The sequence below is a fragment of the Periplaneta americana genome, chromosome 3 (assembly GCF_040183065.1).
Source record: "Periplaneta americana isolate PAMFEO1 chromosome 3, P.americana_PAMFEO1_priV1, whole genome shotgun sequence".
Taxonomy (NCBI): domain Eukaryota; kingdom Metazoa; phylum Arthropoda; class Insecta; order Blattodea; family Blattidae; genus Periplaneta; species Periplaneta americana.
This window is the reverse complement of record NC_091119.1, coordinates 41,256,603-41,275,434: the sequence shown is the minus strand read 5'-3', so window position 1 is coordinate 41,275,434 and position 18,832 is coordinate 41,256,603. Positions and strand designations below refer to the sequence as shown.

At 34.7% G+C, this 18,832-nt stretch overlaps 1 protein-coding gene across 2 annotated transcripts in view; it reads right to left on the bottom strand.

Annotated features, from left to right (window-relative positions):
• LOC138695952 (BSD domain-containing protein 1-like) overlaps positions 1–18,832 on the bottom strand; it is a 53,790-nt gene that overhangs the window by 18,076 nt on the left and 16,882 nt on the right. For both annotated transcript variants that reach the window (XM_069820363.1, XM_069820364.1), the window contains exons 2-4: positions 14,722–14,767; positions 9,757–9,873; positions 4,694–4,849 (exon numbers count right to left, since the gene is read on the bottom strand). In XM_069820363.1, the coding sequence (XP_069676464.1) occupies positions 4,694–4,849; positions 9,757–9,873; positions 14,722–14,767 (319 nt within the window). The remainder of the gene's footprint in view (positions 1–4,693; positions 4,850–9,756; positions 9,874–14,721; positions 14,768–18,832) is intronic.

The window sequence follows — 18,832 nt, the reverse complement described above, 5'->3', positions numbered from 1 at the left end:
ATCTTTATATACTTTCTTCTAATCGTGTAATAGTCAATTAAATCCCACTCGAGTTTTGATTTTCTCTAGATAAATCAAAACCTCTAGTGAGATTACTGTTGATAATATACACTCGGACAGTATACTCAAAACTTGTTTCATGATAAGCAGTCAGTTCATTGTGAAGTTATGTCATATTATTTTCGTCTCTGCACATAAAATTTGCTATTCGGTGAAATATTCTGGCATATGTGGGATCATAACTCCCATAGTAGAGGGAAAGGAACTGGCCACCCTACCCCATTATCTCCTGGTCTAGTTGCCTCATGAGTGATGCCTTATTGGTGTTACTTATGAGGTTCAAACCTGTCTTCGGATAGTTGACTAAACAACAACTACTCCCACAGTGGCTCATGTTAACATGCTGGGTTTATAAGCAAGGGGGTCTGGGTTGCTCTGGATATCTCAGACGAACTAAGTGGTCTACATTTCTCGGCACTAGTGACATCTGTGAGCCATACCTGTAGAGACAAGGCTAATAATAGCTAGTTTAGGGCTTGTCATTGTAAAAAAAAATATGTAAAAATAAAAAATAATATGCGTGAAATATATGCGAAAAAAATACACAACTATGCATTATAATTAGACATCGGATTTTTAGGCACTAAAAATTGCAGTTTTAGGCGCCTAAAATAAGCTCAAAATTTGTAAAATTAGGCTCTATTTTAATGAAAATAGGCATTTTAGGCACATCAAGGTATCATACTTATTTCTTTCACTGAAATTTTTAGTTATACACTAAAATACGCACAAAAAAGTATGTTTAAACATTGAAAAAGAATACTATATTATATTTATAAACAGAGCTGCACAAATTTAATATATTGAAACTAATGAAATAATGATTATTGATATCAAGATTACTCATTTTAAGTTATTGAAATTCAGTTCCATGCTCAGACTTTATTATAATTATCTGCACAGTACACCACCAGAATTTTTTCTAAATTCTCCACAGTTAACCTTTGCCTTTTGTCACTGAGAATCATTTTGAAAGCAGAAAAACTTCTTTCAACCGAAACTGATGTGAGAGGCGCAAATTTTAAATTAGGTACAATAGAAACATCAATACTTACTGGAACATTTACACTTTACCCCGATATCACTCTTGATACATTTTCCAACAATGAAAATCCTACATTCTTATTTAATATGTTGTCCCACTTATTTTTAACTTTTTTCCCAATTTCGCCCAAAGCAGAATGTATGTTCACTTGAGCTTCCTTTACTATTGCTATTTGGTACAAAGAGATTGTTTTTCACGTTCTAATTGTTCAATGCTTTCAGGTATGAAAGAAAAGTTTGATGTTATGTAGGCAATATCGTTTTTCACTCGTGAGTCATTCAGACAATCTTTCACTGCTTTCACACACGCTGCACTATCAGTTTCAGGTAATTTATCAATAACTGTGACCACTTCTTTAAAATACTTAGAATAATACACCACTGACTGAATCCAGGTTCCCCATCGTGTAACAACCGGCTGAGGTGGGAGTGGGATATCTGGAAAGTTCTCTCTGAATATTGAAATCCTGGATGGGGCTTTACAAAAACATTTTTTTGTGTTAGAAATAAACGAATTGACAAGAGGAAATTCATTCCGGATTGTTTCAGAAACCCTGTGAAGGCCATGTGCTAGACAGGTTACATGCGTGAGGTTAGGATAAAATGTTTTAAGAAGTGGGGCTGCAGCAACCATGTATGAGGCAGCATCAGTACAAAACAACAGAACTTTAGAATCGTCTATATTACCTGAGTATAAAGACTGTAGGCCTTTATTTACAAAATAAGCAATGGCTTGGCTATTCACTTTCGAAAGTTCCTTAACACATACGAGGTGTGGAATCGAAGGTCCATCAGGACTAAGTTTTCCTACTACCATATTTGCTATATACCTATTCATAGGATCTGAGGTTTCATCCACAGAGACCCATATGTAAGAATCACCTATATCCTCCCGAATGGAAGCTAAAGTTTCATTGTATATTCTGTCTAAGTAATTTTTTCTTAGGGTCGACTCAGATGGGATATTTTGTTTGCAGTATTTTTGTAAAAACTGTCTTAAAACCGGATTTTCAATTGCATTCCAGGGAATGTTAGCAGCAACAAACGCTCTGGTTGAATCAGCACAGAAATTGCTGCTGAGATTGGATGAATTAGGCTGTGTTAGTAAAGTTTGTTGCAGTTGATTTTTCTGCTGAGCTTTAGCCTTATGAGCCGCTCCTTGCACATGCTGCTTTAGGTGGCACTTCTTTTCTTGCGAAATCTAAAAATGTAAAGTAAACTGAATTAAAATAAAATCCTAATTGTTGTATTGCCGTATTTCTATCACAAAGTTAGTGGGTTCGAACAATCAAAATTTTAATGACCTGCAAATACTTTAACTATCGGAATTTAAAAGGTTAAAGTGTAGTGGTCTTAAAAAGAATTATACCTCAGGATAGCTCAGTCAATGTATAAATATTATAGGCCTACTCATTAAAATTAATAGAATTTATATATTTAAACTATTGTGACATACCTGTTTGCTACAAATCTTGCAGAATATTATTTTTCCATCATAAGTGAATTCTGAATATTCTGTTAGCCATTGCCGGATCAATGTAGATTTTGCACTTATATTTTTCGGCATTATCGCGTTAAACTTCACAGGAAAACGTCCTACCGCTCAAAACTTCTCAACACAAATAAGGTGAGGGAAAGAGCAACTGTTAACGAGCATTCAAATGAACCGTTGTTATTGAGATTCAATTGGACAAAAATACAAAGTTCCACTTATTGTTGCATTTCCTGGTAGTGTTAACACTAGGAGGGCCATTCTTTTAAATATTTTGTAACGGTTTACCCTACTAATTCGCAGTTTTACGACTTTTCATAAATATTTCAAAAACACTCTTTCTCCAAAAATTGTGATTTTATGACACTCTGAAGGGCAGTACAACTAATTGGTTTCAGACCGAAAACAGTCATTTTTATAGTATAGTATATCTCTGAATCGGTAGCAGCACATGTTGTGATTGTTGCCTGCTTCAAAACTAAGGTTGGTTCTTTGTCGGCATTTATGCCTCCAAACATGTTAAATTCGGTGAAATCTATTGCGAGTGTCGTGAGATTCAAAACATTTTGTTTCCTTTATCAATGGTTTCATGGCCGGTGTGAAGCAAACTTTCCACTTCTTAAATGCCTTAAATTTCGCAGTGAATGCATGTATAAATTATAAAAAGTAAGAGTAAAATGCGAAACTTTACAGTGAGTTAGGCATTTTTAGGCGAATATTAACAAATTAGGCTCTAATAACCGTTTTAGGGCATTTTAGGGCACTATAAAACTCTTTGAATACCTTTCAATTTCCATGAAACACAAATATTAATAATTATTTTTACTTTTCTCCTAAAGAAACAAAATAGGCATTTGCCCTAGAATCCGATGTCTGATTATAATATGCAAAAGCAAATAATTTTCCTTATAAAAAAACTTCAGATTATTCTCGGCTAATAAAGCATTAAAGAAATGCCATCTAAGTTTGTTACTGAAGAGCTCCATAAAGTGAAAATGCTGTATTATTTTCACATACTGAATGAAATAATACCATTTTCACTAAAAGCATTTTTTCATACTTGTTTACACATATATGTAACAATCAGACCACTATGTTCATAGCCACCAACGTGGCTCAGTCGGTTAAGGTGCATGCCTGCCAGTCTGAAGTTGCGTTCGGGTGTTGGTTCGATCCCCGCTTGGGCTGATTACCTGGTTGGATTTTTTCCGAGGTTTTCCCCAACCATAATGTGAATGCAAGGTAATCTATGGCGAATCCTCGGCCTCATATTGCCAAATATCATCTTGCTATCACCAATCTCATCGACGCTAAATAACCTTATAGTTGATACAGCGTCGTTAAATAACCAACTAAAATTAAAAACAAAAAAAAAACAAAACTATGTTCATATAGGCGACATTTCTCAATCAAATTGGAAAAAGGTTTAGTAACTCAGTTCCATCCAAATCCTTCATGATGAACTCTACAATAAAGTGGTGTATTACTTTTGGAGTGACTCTGTATGTAAAAGGAACATATCAGAGTCCTAATAATCACCATCATCAGCTACTGTTTTGAATGTGCACTGCCAATTCCGAGGATTCTAATAAATAGGCATTATTGCCGACACATCTCCGCAATAATGCCTATTTACTAGAATTCTCGGAGTTGGCAGTGCACAATCAAAGTAGTACTCCTAACTTCATAACTGCAACCTCACAATACCAAATACAATTGTTCAAATAAATCCATATTATAATATCTTATGTCAGATTAACCTATGTTACAAGTTTGCACTTTAGTTACCTGTTACTTTATCTCAATGTTAATACATTTCATCAATCATTACTTTTACCCTACAATTTTAATACAAACATAAGGTCCTATTATAACATAATACAATTCTATTTACTGTGACTTTTGTGTTTCACCTAATATTGACCTGAAGATGACCAATGTCTGGTCGAAAACGTTAGTCTAGGCCACATTTTAATAAATATTATTGTAATGGTTTTTAACCCATTATTTTACGTGATAACTTTGTAAACCGAAAAACCAACCACTTAAACATTATTGAACACAAAATAGGTTTAAAATAGGTAAAAGATACATCACCTGGAATTTCGTAAGCACTACTGGTTGTGAATCGTGGATAACAATTGCTTCTTCATCGTCATCCTCCGGTGTTGGGTTCAACACATTGCTCACTGTTCCAAAGAATGATGACATACTCCTCTTCATGGTACTAGCTGTTGATTCTGGTTCGTCCAGCTGCAGAAAACAATCATACATACGATTTTCTTATATATGCAACAGAATAATTTTTACATAGGTCTTAAATACAATCTGAAAATTAATAGGGGCATAATGAAGGAAGTTCTTAATGTGGAATATTATATATAATAATGTTTTATTTATTCTGGCAAAGTTAAGGCCATGAGGATAAAAGGAAATACATGACAATATTATAATGTTAATACAAAAGAAAGTTATGGGTATACCTAAGACAAAATCGAAACAGAAAAATATGCATATGCAGATGATTATCGAACTTAAATACTTACTTAAACTAGATGACAAATTAAGTTACATGCTTACTTAATAAACTACCTAGTTAAAATTGTAAATTATAATACAGTAAAATTCCTCGTATCCAGCACCAAAATAACAGGAAATACCAAAATAACGGCACTTTTGGCTAGGCAAAAAAAAAAATAATAAGTCAGTCATGCGAAAGGGAAGAGTTGGACGAAGATGTGAGTGGTTTTCGTGGATCGCACATGCTGCATATTGTGTTTACTCTTTACATTGTTCACGCGTGAAAACACAGACAGAAAACCCCGTTACATCCCTGGAGTAGATCGGGTAACATTGGTAGGCTGTCACTTGGGCCTTGCAAACAATGCACAAAGGGAAATCTTTAAGTTTACCACTTGAAACTCGCTCGTTTCGAAGGGGTGTTGGACGAGTCTAAATAGGAAAGTGTGAAATTCTCTGTTCCTACAGGGCGTAAAACTTTAATTCGAGTGATAGATAGTACAAATAAACAAGAAAACATTAGAGATATGTTAAAGAGGTTCAAATCATCGAGCGCTTTATCTTTATAGTTGCGACATTGGCTATACTGCTCTTCACATCACATGGCCGCTATTTAAAATTGTCATAAGGTCACGAAAGCGTTTAGTATTTTTACGCTATTATGTAGGCCTATTATAATAATTATGAACTGATGAATGTACATTATTGTATTCAGTACTAAAAATAAACATTGTACATATTTCAAAACGTTATTTTTAAATATCTATATGAAAATTACTAAATTTCAACATGAAAAAAAAAGTTTGTGCATTATAGTATGTCTTTACATAACCTATAAACATATTTTCCAATTATCCGGCAAAATCAGCTATCTGGCACTGGCTTTGTCCCAAAGTTGCCAGAAACGAGGAATTCTACTGCATATACACTGGGATACTGCGTTCTAAAACAAGAAGTTTCACTTTGGATTTGAAAGCATTTAAGAATGAATTCCAAGAACAGATAGTGTCTATTGTAAAAGGTGAAGAATACGCAGAAGTTCTGTAGAGAGGGATTGACAATAGAGTGTCGTGTTGTGACTGGGTACACAGATTATGATGTGTGGATATATTATGAAATCGTGATGCAAGGTATTCAAGGGTTGATGTATGCAAAATTTGATAGAGAAGAGAAAGGCAATGCAAACTGCGCCTGTCAGCCAGTCGGAGCCAAGACAATTCATTGAAAGGCGGTGAGATATGATCATAGAGACGGATATTACATATAAACCGAACACAGGCATTATGGACATACTGTACTTTTGGGTCAGGTTATAGCTGAGATAACTTCAGAACGTCACAGTAGTCGAACTGCGGCATGATAAATGTCTGGACTAAGATTTGTTTTAATTTAAAAGGAAGAACATTTTTTATTCATCGAAATGAGTGTACCCCTACCCCTACTATCGACAAATGCACATAGCAGAATTCAAGATCACCAGTAGTTCAGGAGACACTGAAGAAGACGTGGCATTACGTCGAAACGGGCCATCTGTTGAAGATATATACCTTTTTTAAAATTTCAACACTTTTTAACATATGACTAAGTAATTTTATGTTTTTAGCAAACAAAGTGTTAACGTGAACTTTAATCAATGTATAGAAAATACTTTTTTTACATACATGTTTAGTCTGTGTGGCCCACTTTAAGTATTCATCGACATGAATACCCAGATTTTTCACACTTACACTAAACGGGATTTCAGTGTTACTTACAACTATGACGGGAAGAACAGATTTTTAAAAAATTTTAATAGATTCTCTGATTCCCCAGTAAGATAGCCTGTGATTTTTCAAGGTTCTGAATCAATCCAAATTTCTGTATTGTATTGTAATGATTCCATCTAAGGGAAAGAGACAAATCAAATGAACTACATTTCATACTCTCCCGACCCCCACCATTAAAAAGATTATAATACAAGATATTCTGCTCGAGTGTACCTAATTTCAATTGACTGTAAAAAGTTAAAGGTTAAAGATATAATAAAACAGAAGGTGCCATCTGAAAGGAAAAGTCATCAATGATTTCAATTGCCATCAAAAGATGAGAAGAGGTTGGGTCATGAGCTTCCGTGTCAGTCATGGTGTCACCACAGGAATGCGTGCAGATCGTGCTCTGGTTTGCTGAATTAAAATGCATTGTTAGTGTACAAAGAAGATTCAGGCGAGTGTTTAACTCAGATGCACTGGCTCCTAAAAGCATAAAGAAATGGCACGACACATTTCTAACTACTGGAAGCATGTTAAAGAAGCATAGTGGGGCCGTAAAGTATCGAAAGTGACTGTGGAAGACGTTCAAGCAGCATTCGAAGTGGGCCATGGACCTATATTCTAGGTGGTCTACTAGTACAACACAAAGTTTCAGTATCAATTTCATGAAGCATTGTTGAATGTCATGAATTTACCTACAGAATAGAAGGCGTGAGAAATTAGGTACTTCTTTAATTTGGCCTAAATAATCTTATGTTTTGAGTTTGATTTTTTATATCCATATGGAGGCTATTAAAAATTGTTACTGTCATATAACACACTCCTTTTTTGATAGCACAATAGATTTGCCGATGGAGTATGAAAGTCCTTTTTTGACACGTATTTATACTATGAACTTTGAATTAGTTACAAAGTTTTCACGATTACATTCGAGGAAGATTATTAATGAAAAAATATACTGACAAGCCATGAGCATTATTTGTAGTTTTTTTTTAAATAGTCCTACACGATTCCCTAGATTTGGCATCTATTATTATTGTAATTACTCTTTTCTGTAGTAGGAATATAAGGGTACTGTTACTATTTGTGGAATTTCCCCAGAATATTATTCCAAAACGCATTACCGAGTGGAAGTATGCAAAGTATATTTGTTTTTAAGATACCGGTATTGATATTTACTCTCTCTTGCATAGCTCTAATAGCAAAACATGCTGAATTTAGTTTGAGGGTAATTTCTTTAATATGATTTTTCTAATTTAACACACAAGGTTGCCACCTGTAAACTTGTGAATTTCTCTGTCTCCTGCAGCAAACAGCATTTACTTAGCTATGAAACTTCGTTATCAGTAGTAGTGTTCCATCCTGGACACCAAGTATATATTAATTTTTTGCTCTGTTTCCGTAACAAGTAGTTAACATTAATTTTTCAAAGTGATTTGGATAGATAATTGTAAGCACATCAATTTTTTTTTTACCTGAATAATTTCTAGATTATAGTTACTGTGTAATAATTAATTCTTCTAACATAAACATTTTTGCAAACATACTAAACATAAAATTCATCACTTCATATTAGATTAAATCATTATTATGGGTTCTTCATCCCAAATACCGATACTTACTTACAAATGGCTTTTAGAGAATCCAAAGGTTCATTGCCGCCCTCGCATAAGCCTGTCATCGGTCCCTATCCTGAGTAAGATTAATCCAGTCCCTACCAACATATCTCACCTCCCTCAAATCCATTTTAATATTATCCTCCCGTCTAAGCCTCGGCCTTCCCAAAGGTCTTTTTCCCTCCAGCCTCCCAACTAACACTTTATATGCACTTCTGGATTCGTCCATACGTGCTACAAGCCCTGCACATCTCAAATGTCTGGATTTAATGTTCCTGATAATGTTAGGTTGAACAATACATAAATTATATTCCACAGAAATAGATTTCTAGCGACAAACTACAAGGATTTCGAGGAAAGAAAAAATCAGGAACATGATAAGGGAAAAAATGAAGCTGAAAGGATTCCTTGTAGAAGACATTAAAACAGCACAGTTAAGATGGTTTGGCCATATAAAAAGGCTGATGGAAGATAGATTACCGAAAAAGATTTATGAATGGATTCCGATGGAAAAAGGAGAGGAAGACCGAACTTAATCTGGACAGAGGGAACAGTTAGAACAATGAGTGAGAGAGGTTTAGAGGAGGGAGATTGGGAGAATAGAGATGAGTGGCAAGTGGCTATAAATTCTTGAAATGGGCATACAAAGATGTCAAAGACATTGTCAACCTGTGAAATAAATAAATAAATAAATAAATAAATAAATAAATAAATAAATGAATGAATGAATGAATGAATAAATAAATAAATAAATAAATAAATAAAGTTAGGTGAAGACTACAATGCGTGCAATTCTGCGTTGTGTAATAACTTTTTCCATTCTCCTGTAACCTTCATCCCTCTTAGCTCCGAATATTTTCCTAAGAACCTTATTCTCAAACACCTTTAACTTCATCCCAAATAAAATCCCATAATTTTTATACTAAAATTATACTACTTAATGTGCATAATTCCTAGATAAATTAGCTCCTAGATACAGAATATGTACAAAATCCGTCTAATGCTTTACGAGAAATTACTGGCCACAAACAGCATGCCCAAAACCACTTTTCTACCATTGAGGATGGCAAACATGTGTTACTTCCGCGAAAATCTCGAAACAGAAAGTAAAAAGAGATGTACTAAAAATATTTAAAATAGAAAACTCAGTAGCACATTGCCTTTATAAGCCTCCTTTGCATATTTTCCCTTTAAAAAGTTATTGGGAAGACTGAGTGCTATGCACTGTATCTATGTATCTGAACAATTATTATCAAGGGTCACATGACCAGCTTACTCTCAGTTTATCCTTGAGAGCGGATGTTGTGGAAGTGACGACATTGCTCGCCTCACTTTTCACTGCTGTAGAGAACTCGTCCAGGTCTCGTTTGACAAACTGGAGCACCTCGACAGACTGTAGGCACAAATAAAAAATGATTTTACTTAATTAAAAGTTTTTCCATTAACCATAGCATCTTCTAACCTGGTAAGCAATACGATTTTATGACAATTAATTACCCACGAAGGTTAGGTTGTCATATTCTCTCAAGCAAGTAAAAGAATCTTTTATATTCTGTATGTGACACGGAAAATCTAAGTAGGATTCTGAATAGGATGCTCTTTTTATGATGTTATCCCAGTCATCCCGTCAATATAACCAATAATTTCATTTTGTTGCATTGCCACACGGAAAGAATTTCAAATGTAATTCAAATTAACGCGTTTCAGAGAAACCAAAAACAATGTCTGAACACTCAGCATATACATACATATGAGCATATATGTCACAGGCCTAGTTATAAGTTACTTTGTTCATTGTTTAGTGTACTCCACGTTATTTTCTTTGAATTGTGTTTTAATTTTATTTTAGGCACGTGTGCAATAATTAACTGCATAAAACTACCTACAAATGACAGCATGTCTGTCTGTTCAAAGAAATATAATAATTCGCCATCCGTGGAACGGCTCTGTACAAACTTTTATATTATATTTTTTAACGAAATCCTGTTAAACATTTTGATTTTTTTTTTTAAATCACACTAGTCTAACAGCCCCTTTAGACAAAGTTGGAGAACTCTAAGCACAACCCGCTGCCGTCATCCAGCTGTAGCGAGCTTGAAACACTTGGACACGTGCTTGGACAATGCCCTAAAGGCGAGCTGCTGATCAATGCTAGACATCATCGTGTACGACATGCTTTGGCGACATCGTTAAAAACTTTAAATTGAGAGATTCATGAGGAAGTACATTGTGTATCATCAGATGATTCTTTTAGACGGGCAGACATTATTGCTATTAACGGACGCTTAAAATGGGCTCTTGTTCTTGATCCTACTATCCGTTTTGAAAGAAACCAAAATCAGGCCACCGAAGTTGATATTGAGAAGAAATCTATATACGAACCTTGTCTGCCTTATCTTTCTCAAAAGTACAACGTCCCTCTTAAACAATGGTCTGTCATTGGTTTGCTGTTTGGCAGTAGAGGTTCTATTACAAAATTCACATGGAATTATCTTGAGGAACTTCACATTCCTTTTGATTATGTAATGTTGTTGTTGTCTAGTGCCTTGCATCTGGCAATGAAGCCATTAGCAGTATGTATGATTATGTAATGTCTGTCCTTATAAATATTATCAAGGATTCCCTTCAAATATTACATCATCTCTATTTCAATTAATCCACTTATATTTGCCTTCAACAATTAACTTTCTTTTTTCTTTAATGTATCACATTACATTATATTGTACATGTTTATTGTATTCAGGACCCTTGTGGTCACTCAAATTATATATATATAAAATTCTTATTCCATCTATCTCTCCAAACCCAATCATCGAAATGTTAGGTAATTTTGTACTTGTATTTATTTATTATATTTGTATAATTGTAATTATTTTTACCATAGAATAAAGAAAATCTAAATATTCAGCTATAAAAGGAACCAGCTGAATCTCTTCACTTGTTTTCAAGATCCAAAGAAAAATGTGATATGGCTTCCTCCAAATTTTGTTAATTCAATCCATTGCAGCAGCTGTTCTCAGTTGTTTTTAATACTTCTTACAATTCTTTTAGAGTTATCACTTTATATATACAGAATATTTGAGCCAAGGTGTCCACTCACTGCTGGTGGCTGCGCGGCCTCTGCTTGCTATGTGGGTCACCTGTCTCCCACCAAATGGTGACCGTAATTTGCGGCTAAATAAAACTCATAATACTGAAATAAAAGGCTTATCTTATTGTAGTAATTGCTGGAAATGGTGAACTTCGGCATTAAAGCGTGCTTGACATTGCTTCAGCACATTCCCAGACACTTTCTCTAGTTCATTTGCACTTATGTGATGCAGTACATGTGTTTTGTACGGTTTTAACTTCAAAAATTTAGTGGCGTATTGAACTGAGGTTATTTGACACCCCTACTTCTTGGATTAATCTGCTCAAAGATTTCTGAGAGATTCGTTCTAATCGAAAACCTATTTCATCTAATGTTTCCTCAGTTAAGACCCATTTATTCACTTGATGCTTCTTATTTTGAACCGAACCTGTCTTGTTAAATTTATTTACGAGTCTGTATATTGTTTTATTTTTTCTTATTTGACACAGGACCATCAGGGACACGATGTCTCAATTTACAGCAACACGTTCTCCACGTATATTTCACGGAAGTTTTGCATATAAAAATGCGTGGTTCTATACTGTACATCACAATACAAACGTGTACAACAGAGAGACACTGAAAACTGACTTGAGAGCAATGGGAATCTGCCATACTAGTAAGAGGCATAACTCTGGAACTCGCATCATTCCTGCTCGCCAACTAGTTTTCATGGTAGTGGGGGGACATCTTTGCTCGAATGCTCTGTGTATGTTCTTTCTCTTTGTGTTTCCTCGATCATTATTAATTTTTTTTTAAATTTTTATAGGTTTTTATTTAGATGTTTGATTATGATTACTTTGTATGCTTTTTTTTCTGGCCATGTACAACATAATATTTTAATTCTGTTACCTATCTGACCAAACTGATGCTTACATTCTCGTTTGACAATTACACTTTTTTGACAGGTTAAAAAGCAGGAATTTGTTGTCTCTTCGACCAACTATGCTATCTAGCCGCTGAAGTTTATCTTTATGGAAGTATTGAAGAAAAAGTGTATAGAAAAAAATCCACATAAGTACTCTGAAACAGTAGCAGAAATATATCAAAATATTCTTTCTGTAACATGAGGAAAATGTATAGATGTCAGGGTCAGCATTTTCACTGCTATCTTTGAGGAATGTGAATAATTTTATTAAATAAAGCTATGTATTGTATTAATATTTTTAATGTAGTAAATTAGTGATAATGATGAGTAAGTGACTGTCAAAAGATTCTTGTATGACTGCCTTGTAGGCTGCATGAAGTAAGTTATTAGTGCAGACGTGAGCAGGTAGAAGTTCTGATTAATGGTACAGTTTTAAGTCAGGTATATAACATTACAACATTCTATGAAGGAGAAGGAACAAACTGACCTGTGACATATATATCCCATTTTTAGTAAAAAAAACAGTGGCCATGTCTCTATTTTGGCTAATACAGCAAAGAAAGGGGATTTTTTCTTCAGATAACACTAAGTTCTTCTTCTTCTTCTTCTTCTTCTTCAGGCTCTACAACTCTCAGATGAAAGTTCTGGCCTTCGCAACAACTTTCTTTCATTCCTTACGGCTTCCAACTATCTTTGTCCAGTTTTCCACCTTCATCAATTTCAAATCATTCAGGACATCATCCTCCCAACTATTTTTTGGTATTGGTTTCCATTTGTATATTTGTTTGACCAGTCTATTATTCTCCATTCTATTTATATGACCAAACCATCCTAATCTTAGCGATTTTATATGATTTATTATGTTATTATTCTTTATCAGCTCATTCAGTTCACTGTTGTATTTAATTCTCCATGTACCATCATTCATTTTAGTTGGACCAAAAATTTTTCTTAGTATTGCTCTTTCAAAAGTTAGTAGTCTGTGTTTGATGGAGTTTTTAAAGACCCATGTTTCCCTGGCATAAGTTACTACAGGTCTTATTGTAGTACAGTATAGCTTAAATTTGGACTGTTTAGATATCAATTTACTTCTAAATAACTGCAGGTTGGCATAGTATGCTTTGTTTCCCATTACAATTCTTTCTCTTATTTCTTCCTCATGGTGTTGTTGTTATTAACAGTTGATCCAAGATATTTGAAACTTGGAACTTGTTGAATCATTATATCATTTATTTTAAAATCTCCTAAAGTTTCTCTTTTTGTGCTGCATTTTAAGAATTTTGTTTTCTTCTCATTAATTATCAATCCAAATTTCATTGCCTGTTCTTTTAAATTGTTAAATGTTTCTATCAAAGCCGGTTTTGTTCTTGCAGTTATTATTATGTCATCAGCATAAGCTATACATTGCCTTAATTTTGTTGTAATGTTTCCCCTCATCTCCAGTTTCTTCAATATAAAGTCTATAACCAAACTAAATAATGTAGCTGAAAGCGGATCACCTTGTTTGACACAGTTTCGTATACTGAACTTTTCACTTATCTTATTGCTTACCTTTATTTTTGCCTCAGTGTTTCTTAATGTTAGGGCTATTAATCGTATCATTTTATTAGGTACTTCATAAAATTTTAAATACTCAATAATTCTATTTCTACATATTGCATCAAAAGCATTACTGAAGTCAATAAAGATGTACACTCATCTGTACTATGTCCAAGTTATCATGGAATGCACAGAATAAATAGGCTGGAGATGCTGACACATCTTCCTTACAGTCCAGATCTAGCCCTATCAGACTGTTAAATGTTTGGTCGCATAAATAACGTCATCAGAGGAATCAAATTCGATGATAAAGATCAAATAAAAACAAAAGTGCAATTCTGGTTACGACATCAGGATAAAAATGTCTTCTCTATAGGAATTAGAAAGCTTGCAAGTGATGATACAATGTGGGAGAAAATATACTGAAAAGTGACAAAAATTACAGCTTATCTAAAATAAATACATGCTGAGCTATTCTGATTTTTCTCTTTATTTATTGAATGACAGTGCATATAAAAATATTGATGTGTTTCCTTTAGTAATTTATGAGAACGTTATACAACACAATACAAAAAATGACAATGAATCTACTGCTATTACTGTCATGGAAACCTTGATATGAAAAGCCATGCTTAAATGATTATGCTGCTGTGGTACTAGAATGTACCAGGAACTGAAGTGAGATGTGAATATTTAATAAATACCTTATCCTTTGCTGCTTTGTACCACGAATCCCACCAACCTCCCCCTCTGTAACAGACAAATTAAACAAAAATAAACGCCCGTGTCGAACACTTCTACTAATTGCATTAAACATATGGTATTACCACTTCAAAGCAGTCACTGAAGCAATAATAGCAAACCGCATATTACAATCTGTAGTACAAACAAAATGTTTATAAACTGCTTTTCAAATATTTGATGAGCACTTTATTTGATTTGAAGTCTTTATATGGTGAAGTACACTGGGCTGCAAAAGAAATGCCAAAACGAAATTATATCGTTTTCCGAGGACTTTAGCAAACATGACGAGATGGAAAGCTATTTTCCTGAGATTAGTTTTTTAAAACAAGTTAATACGACTTTTATTACATGTTCACGTTATTATTTAATGTGAATTGATTTTAAATTATTCATATAGGCCTACTTTTATTTTACAACATTAATAGGAATACTACACGAAAATAGTGTAACTGCAGTTTATATGGTATACCACAGTCTTCCCTATTATCCATGGATCTGTTATTGTTACAATCAAAATAAATATCCAATTACGTTTCATATTGTTGTTGTTGTTTCGTCAACTGTCCGAAGGCAGGTTTGAACCTCATAAGTAACACCAATAAGGCATCAAGGCATCACTCATGATGCAACTAGGCCAGGAGATAATGGGGTAGGGTAGCCAGTTCCTTTCCCCCTCCAATGCATACATCGCTGATTAGCTACATATTCCACTAATCAGACTTCAGATGCATACATTGTTCTTCCTCTGACACATATTGTCAAGTGAGATGTACTGCCTAATAATAGATATAGGCTACATATCAGCCAGAAACTCAATCAGAGGCAATGTTTCATATTGTATTAACAAAAAAGAAACAATTTTATTTTGAATAACAATAAAAATATAAAATTTTATTATGAATACAGATACAGAAGTGAAAATTGAACCTAATTGAAACATTTAATTACATATTTCTCCTTTGTATTAAATAAAAACTCTTTAGAAAATTCAAGCCAGTTGAGATGTATTTATCATTATTTCATACATACAGCAAAGTCCTCATAACACGATAATAGCCTATTTCAAATCGATAGCGACTTTGACTCGGCATTTCTTTTGCAGTCCAGTGTCCGATTCAATTCTAAATCAGTGACACCAGTTGGATTGTTGATTGTTGGCAGTGTAGGAACATTCACTAAATATTTGATACTTTGTAACCGAACTGGATTAATTTGTGTAAACTGGTTGAAAATTGCAAACATCAATAACTTTATTTACACGATAACACAACAATGTACACAATCCTGTAGCAGCAACACACAAAAGTCTCTTAAAATGTCCGTCATAAAAATTTTTTTGTTTCAAAAGCCTAGGAAGTTTCACTTAAAAAGGAAAATCCAGTGGGTCCTATCCCATACAGGTCATAAAACGAAATGAAATTACAGATTAACTGCCAAAGAAGGAACAACAAACAACCGTAAAAAAATAAGAGACATCAATATCCTTGAAATGACACACAGTTTATTATTATGCATTTTACACGTTTTACAATGAATGAGTTCTTATCATGTGGGCCTACAATGATTAAATTTCCTGTTCATAATTTTATATATATTTATTTATATACCTACTGTAAACTGGGTTAAACTTGACCACTGTAAACTTGACCACTGGAGTAAATTTTACCACAAGAAAATATAAATCATGATATCAGATGTACTGAATATATTTTTAAAGTTCATTATTTTTTCTCTGTTTCTTAAGTGCTTAATAATTCTAGTTATGTACAATTAGAGCTGATATCATTATTTAAATCTTTCTTTTGTTTGTGGTCAAGTTTAACCCAGCGGCCAAGTTTACCCCAGTTCATGGTATGTCACCTGAAGTCTGATTAGTGTAATATATAACTAGTCAGTGATGTATGCAATGGAGGGGAAAGCAAATGGCTACCCAAGTCCATTATCTCTTGGCTTATTGCCTTGTGAGTGATGCCTTATTGGTGTCACTTTATGAGGTCTTCTGATAGTTGATTAAACAAGAACATAATATACAGTATATACAGAGTAAACAATAAGTAATACCATTAATTTCAGGTGGTTATTCTTTGAGATATTTTAAACGAAAACTTTTAATACAATTTTGCTCGTTTTTGCTTCCTTTTAGAGATAAAAATTGTTTCATATGAAACATTTCATGGCATGTTTTGGAAAAGCCATTGATTGAATTCTCAACATGCTGAGTCAATTTAAAAGAGCAGTGCAGAAATAACCACGTAAATAATTCCACTTTTCTGTCATAATAAAACCACAGTCTAGTATATGTAGGGAATATGCATATATAGATAGTTGCTAGCCACTAGGATCGCTACTATCGTCTCATCACAGACAATGTGAAATAGTACTGGCACAGTGTATTGTTCCTAGTACCCTCACAACTCAAGCTTCGTGACTGTATACCTATACTAGACTATACGGCAGTTCGGAAGGCTGCTATAAGTACCGTAGCATTTCTGGCATGTGACGTCACAAGCTTGTACAGCAGAACCAATCGGAATCAGTATGTAACAAGTACTTCCCAAGATCGTTTGTTCACGTGTGAGTGTTTCAGTACATTGAATAAGTGAAACTAACATTTACTCTGTGTGTGTGTAAGATAAATAAATGGAAGAAGAGACTGTAAAAAAACAAGTATTGCACAGGCAGGTGCGGAAAATATTGTTTAAGGTGTATAATTATTTTAAAAACGTTGACGAGCACAACATTGCCGGCCATCTTGATGCTGGCTGCAACGTTACCAACGTGCAAGAAACAACTGCAGAAGCATGTGGTGTTGGATTGAGAACCGTGCAAAGAATATTGTTAGTGAAGGAAACAGGGTTTGTTTGGTGTCATGCTTACAGTAATCAACGGCTAAGGTCATTATTGTCTTTTGATAATTTAAATTCTCTCCTGCACTATTTGCATCGCACGTGCTCGTGAAGTACGATGTGGCAATGTTGTACGCTGCCTTGCTCTCTCTATCTGTCTCTCTCGATGCAAACGCTAGCAGACTACCGCCTTCCGAATTGCCGTCGACTCTAGACTGTGATAAAACCCTGTCATTAAATCCCACATAATTCATTCTAATGCAAATAGAACAATGATTAATTTCATAATAAGATATAGAAGATATAGGCTTTGGTGGTCAGAATGAGCCTGATTGTAAATATTTGAAATTAATCTAGAAGTAATCAATCCATTATACACGTCGAAATGAATAGCAGTACCGGTAGGCATTTAGCACATGGGGAAGTGTATACAGACTCTTAGGACGCATGCACAGTAAAGGCATTTAGGTCGCTGGTAGCTGGAAAGAATAAGGGATTTCATTCTACCAGTTACCAGCAGGCTAACAGACTAGATAGCAATCAACCGAACAGTCTTCATCTTGCACATCTCCATTGCATAACGTTTAGGCATTCCTTCCAGCAAGGTAGCCAGTCAGGTTACCAGCTACCAGCTAGGCTTCGTCTTGTATGTACCCTAAGAGTGCATATATCTCAGCCTAAAACAGCAGCACAATTGCGTAGGGAATAGACAGTACTGAAAATATTTACTGTGCAGCCAAATAGATTTATCCTCCTTCTCCCTGGCCACTCTAGCTTCATTTACAAACAGATATTTATCAGTGAACTGTTCTATAATACACTATCTACAAAAAAGTAATTGGGCATTGTTTGCCCCTTTAGAACCTCGTGGTACCACCTCTTGTTGCTGTAACAGCAGCCACCCTGTCAGGCATGCTCTCCACTAGATTGTGTAGGATATCCACTGGAATGCGTCGCCATTCCTCTTGCAACATGGCACTCAGTTGGACAATGGAAGTTGGCTGCATCACCTGAGACCTCAATCCCCGGTCCAGTTCGTGCCAAAGGTGCTCAATGGGATTGAGATCAGACTATGTGCAGGCCAGTCCAACCGGTGAACATTACTGTCTGCATAACACTGCATAGTAGCCACCGGAAACATGGGGCCAACTTCCATTGTCCAACTGAGTACCATGTTGCAAGAGGAATGGCGACGCATTCCAGTGGATATCCTACTCAAACTAGT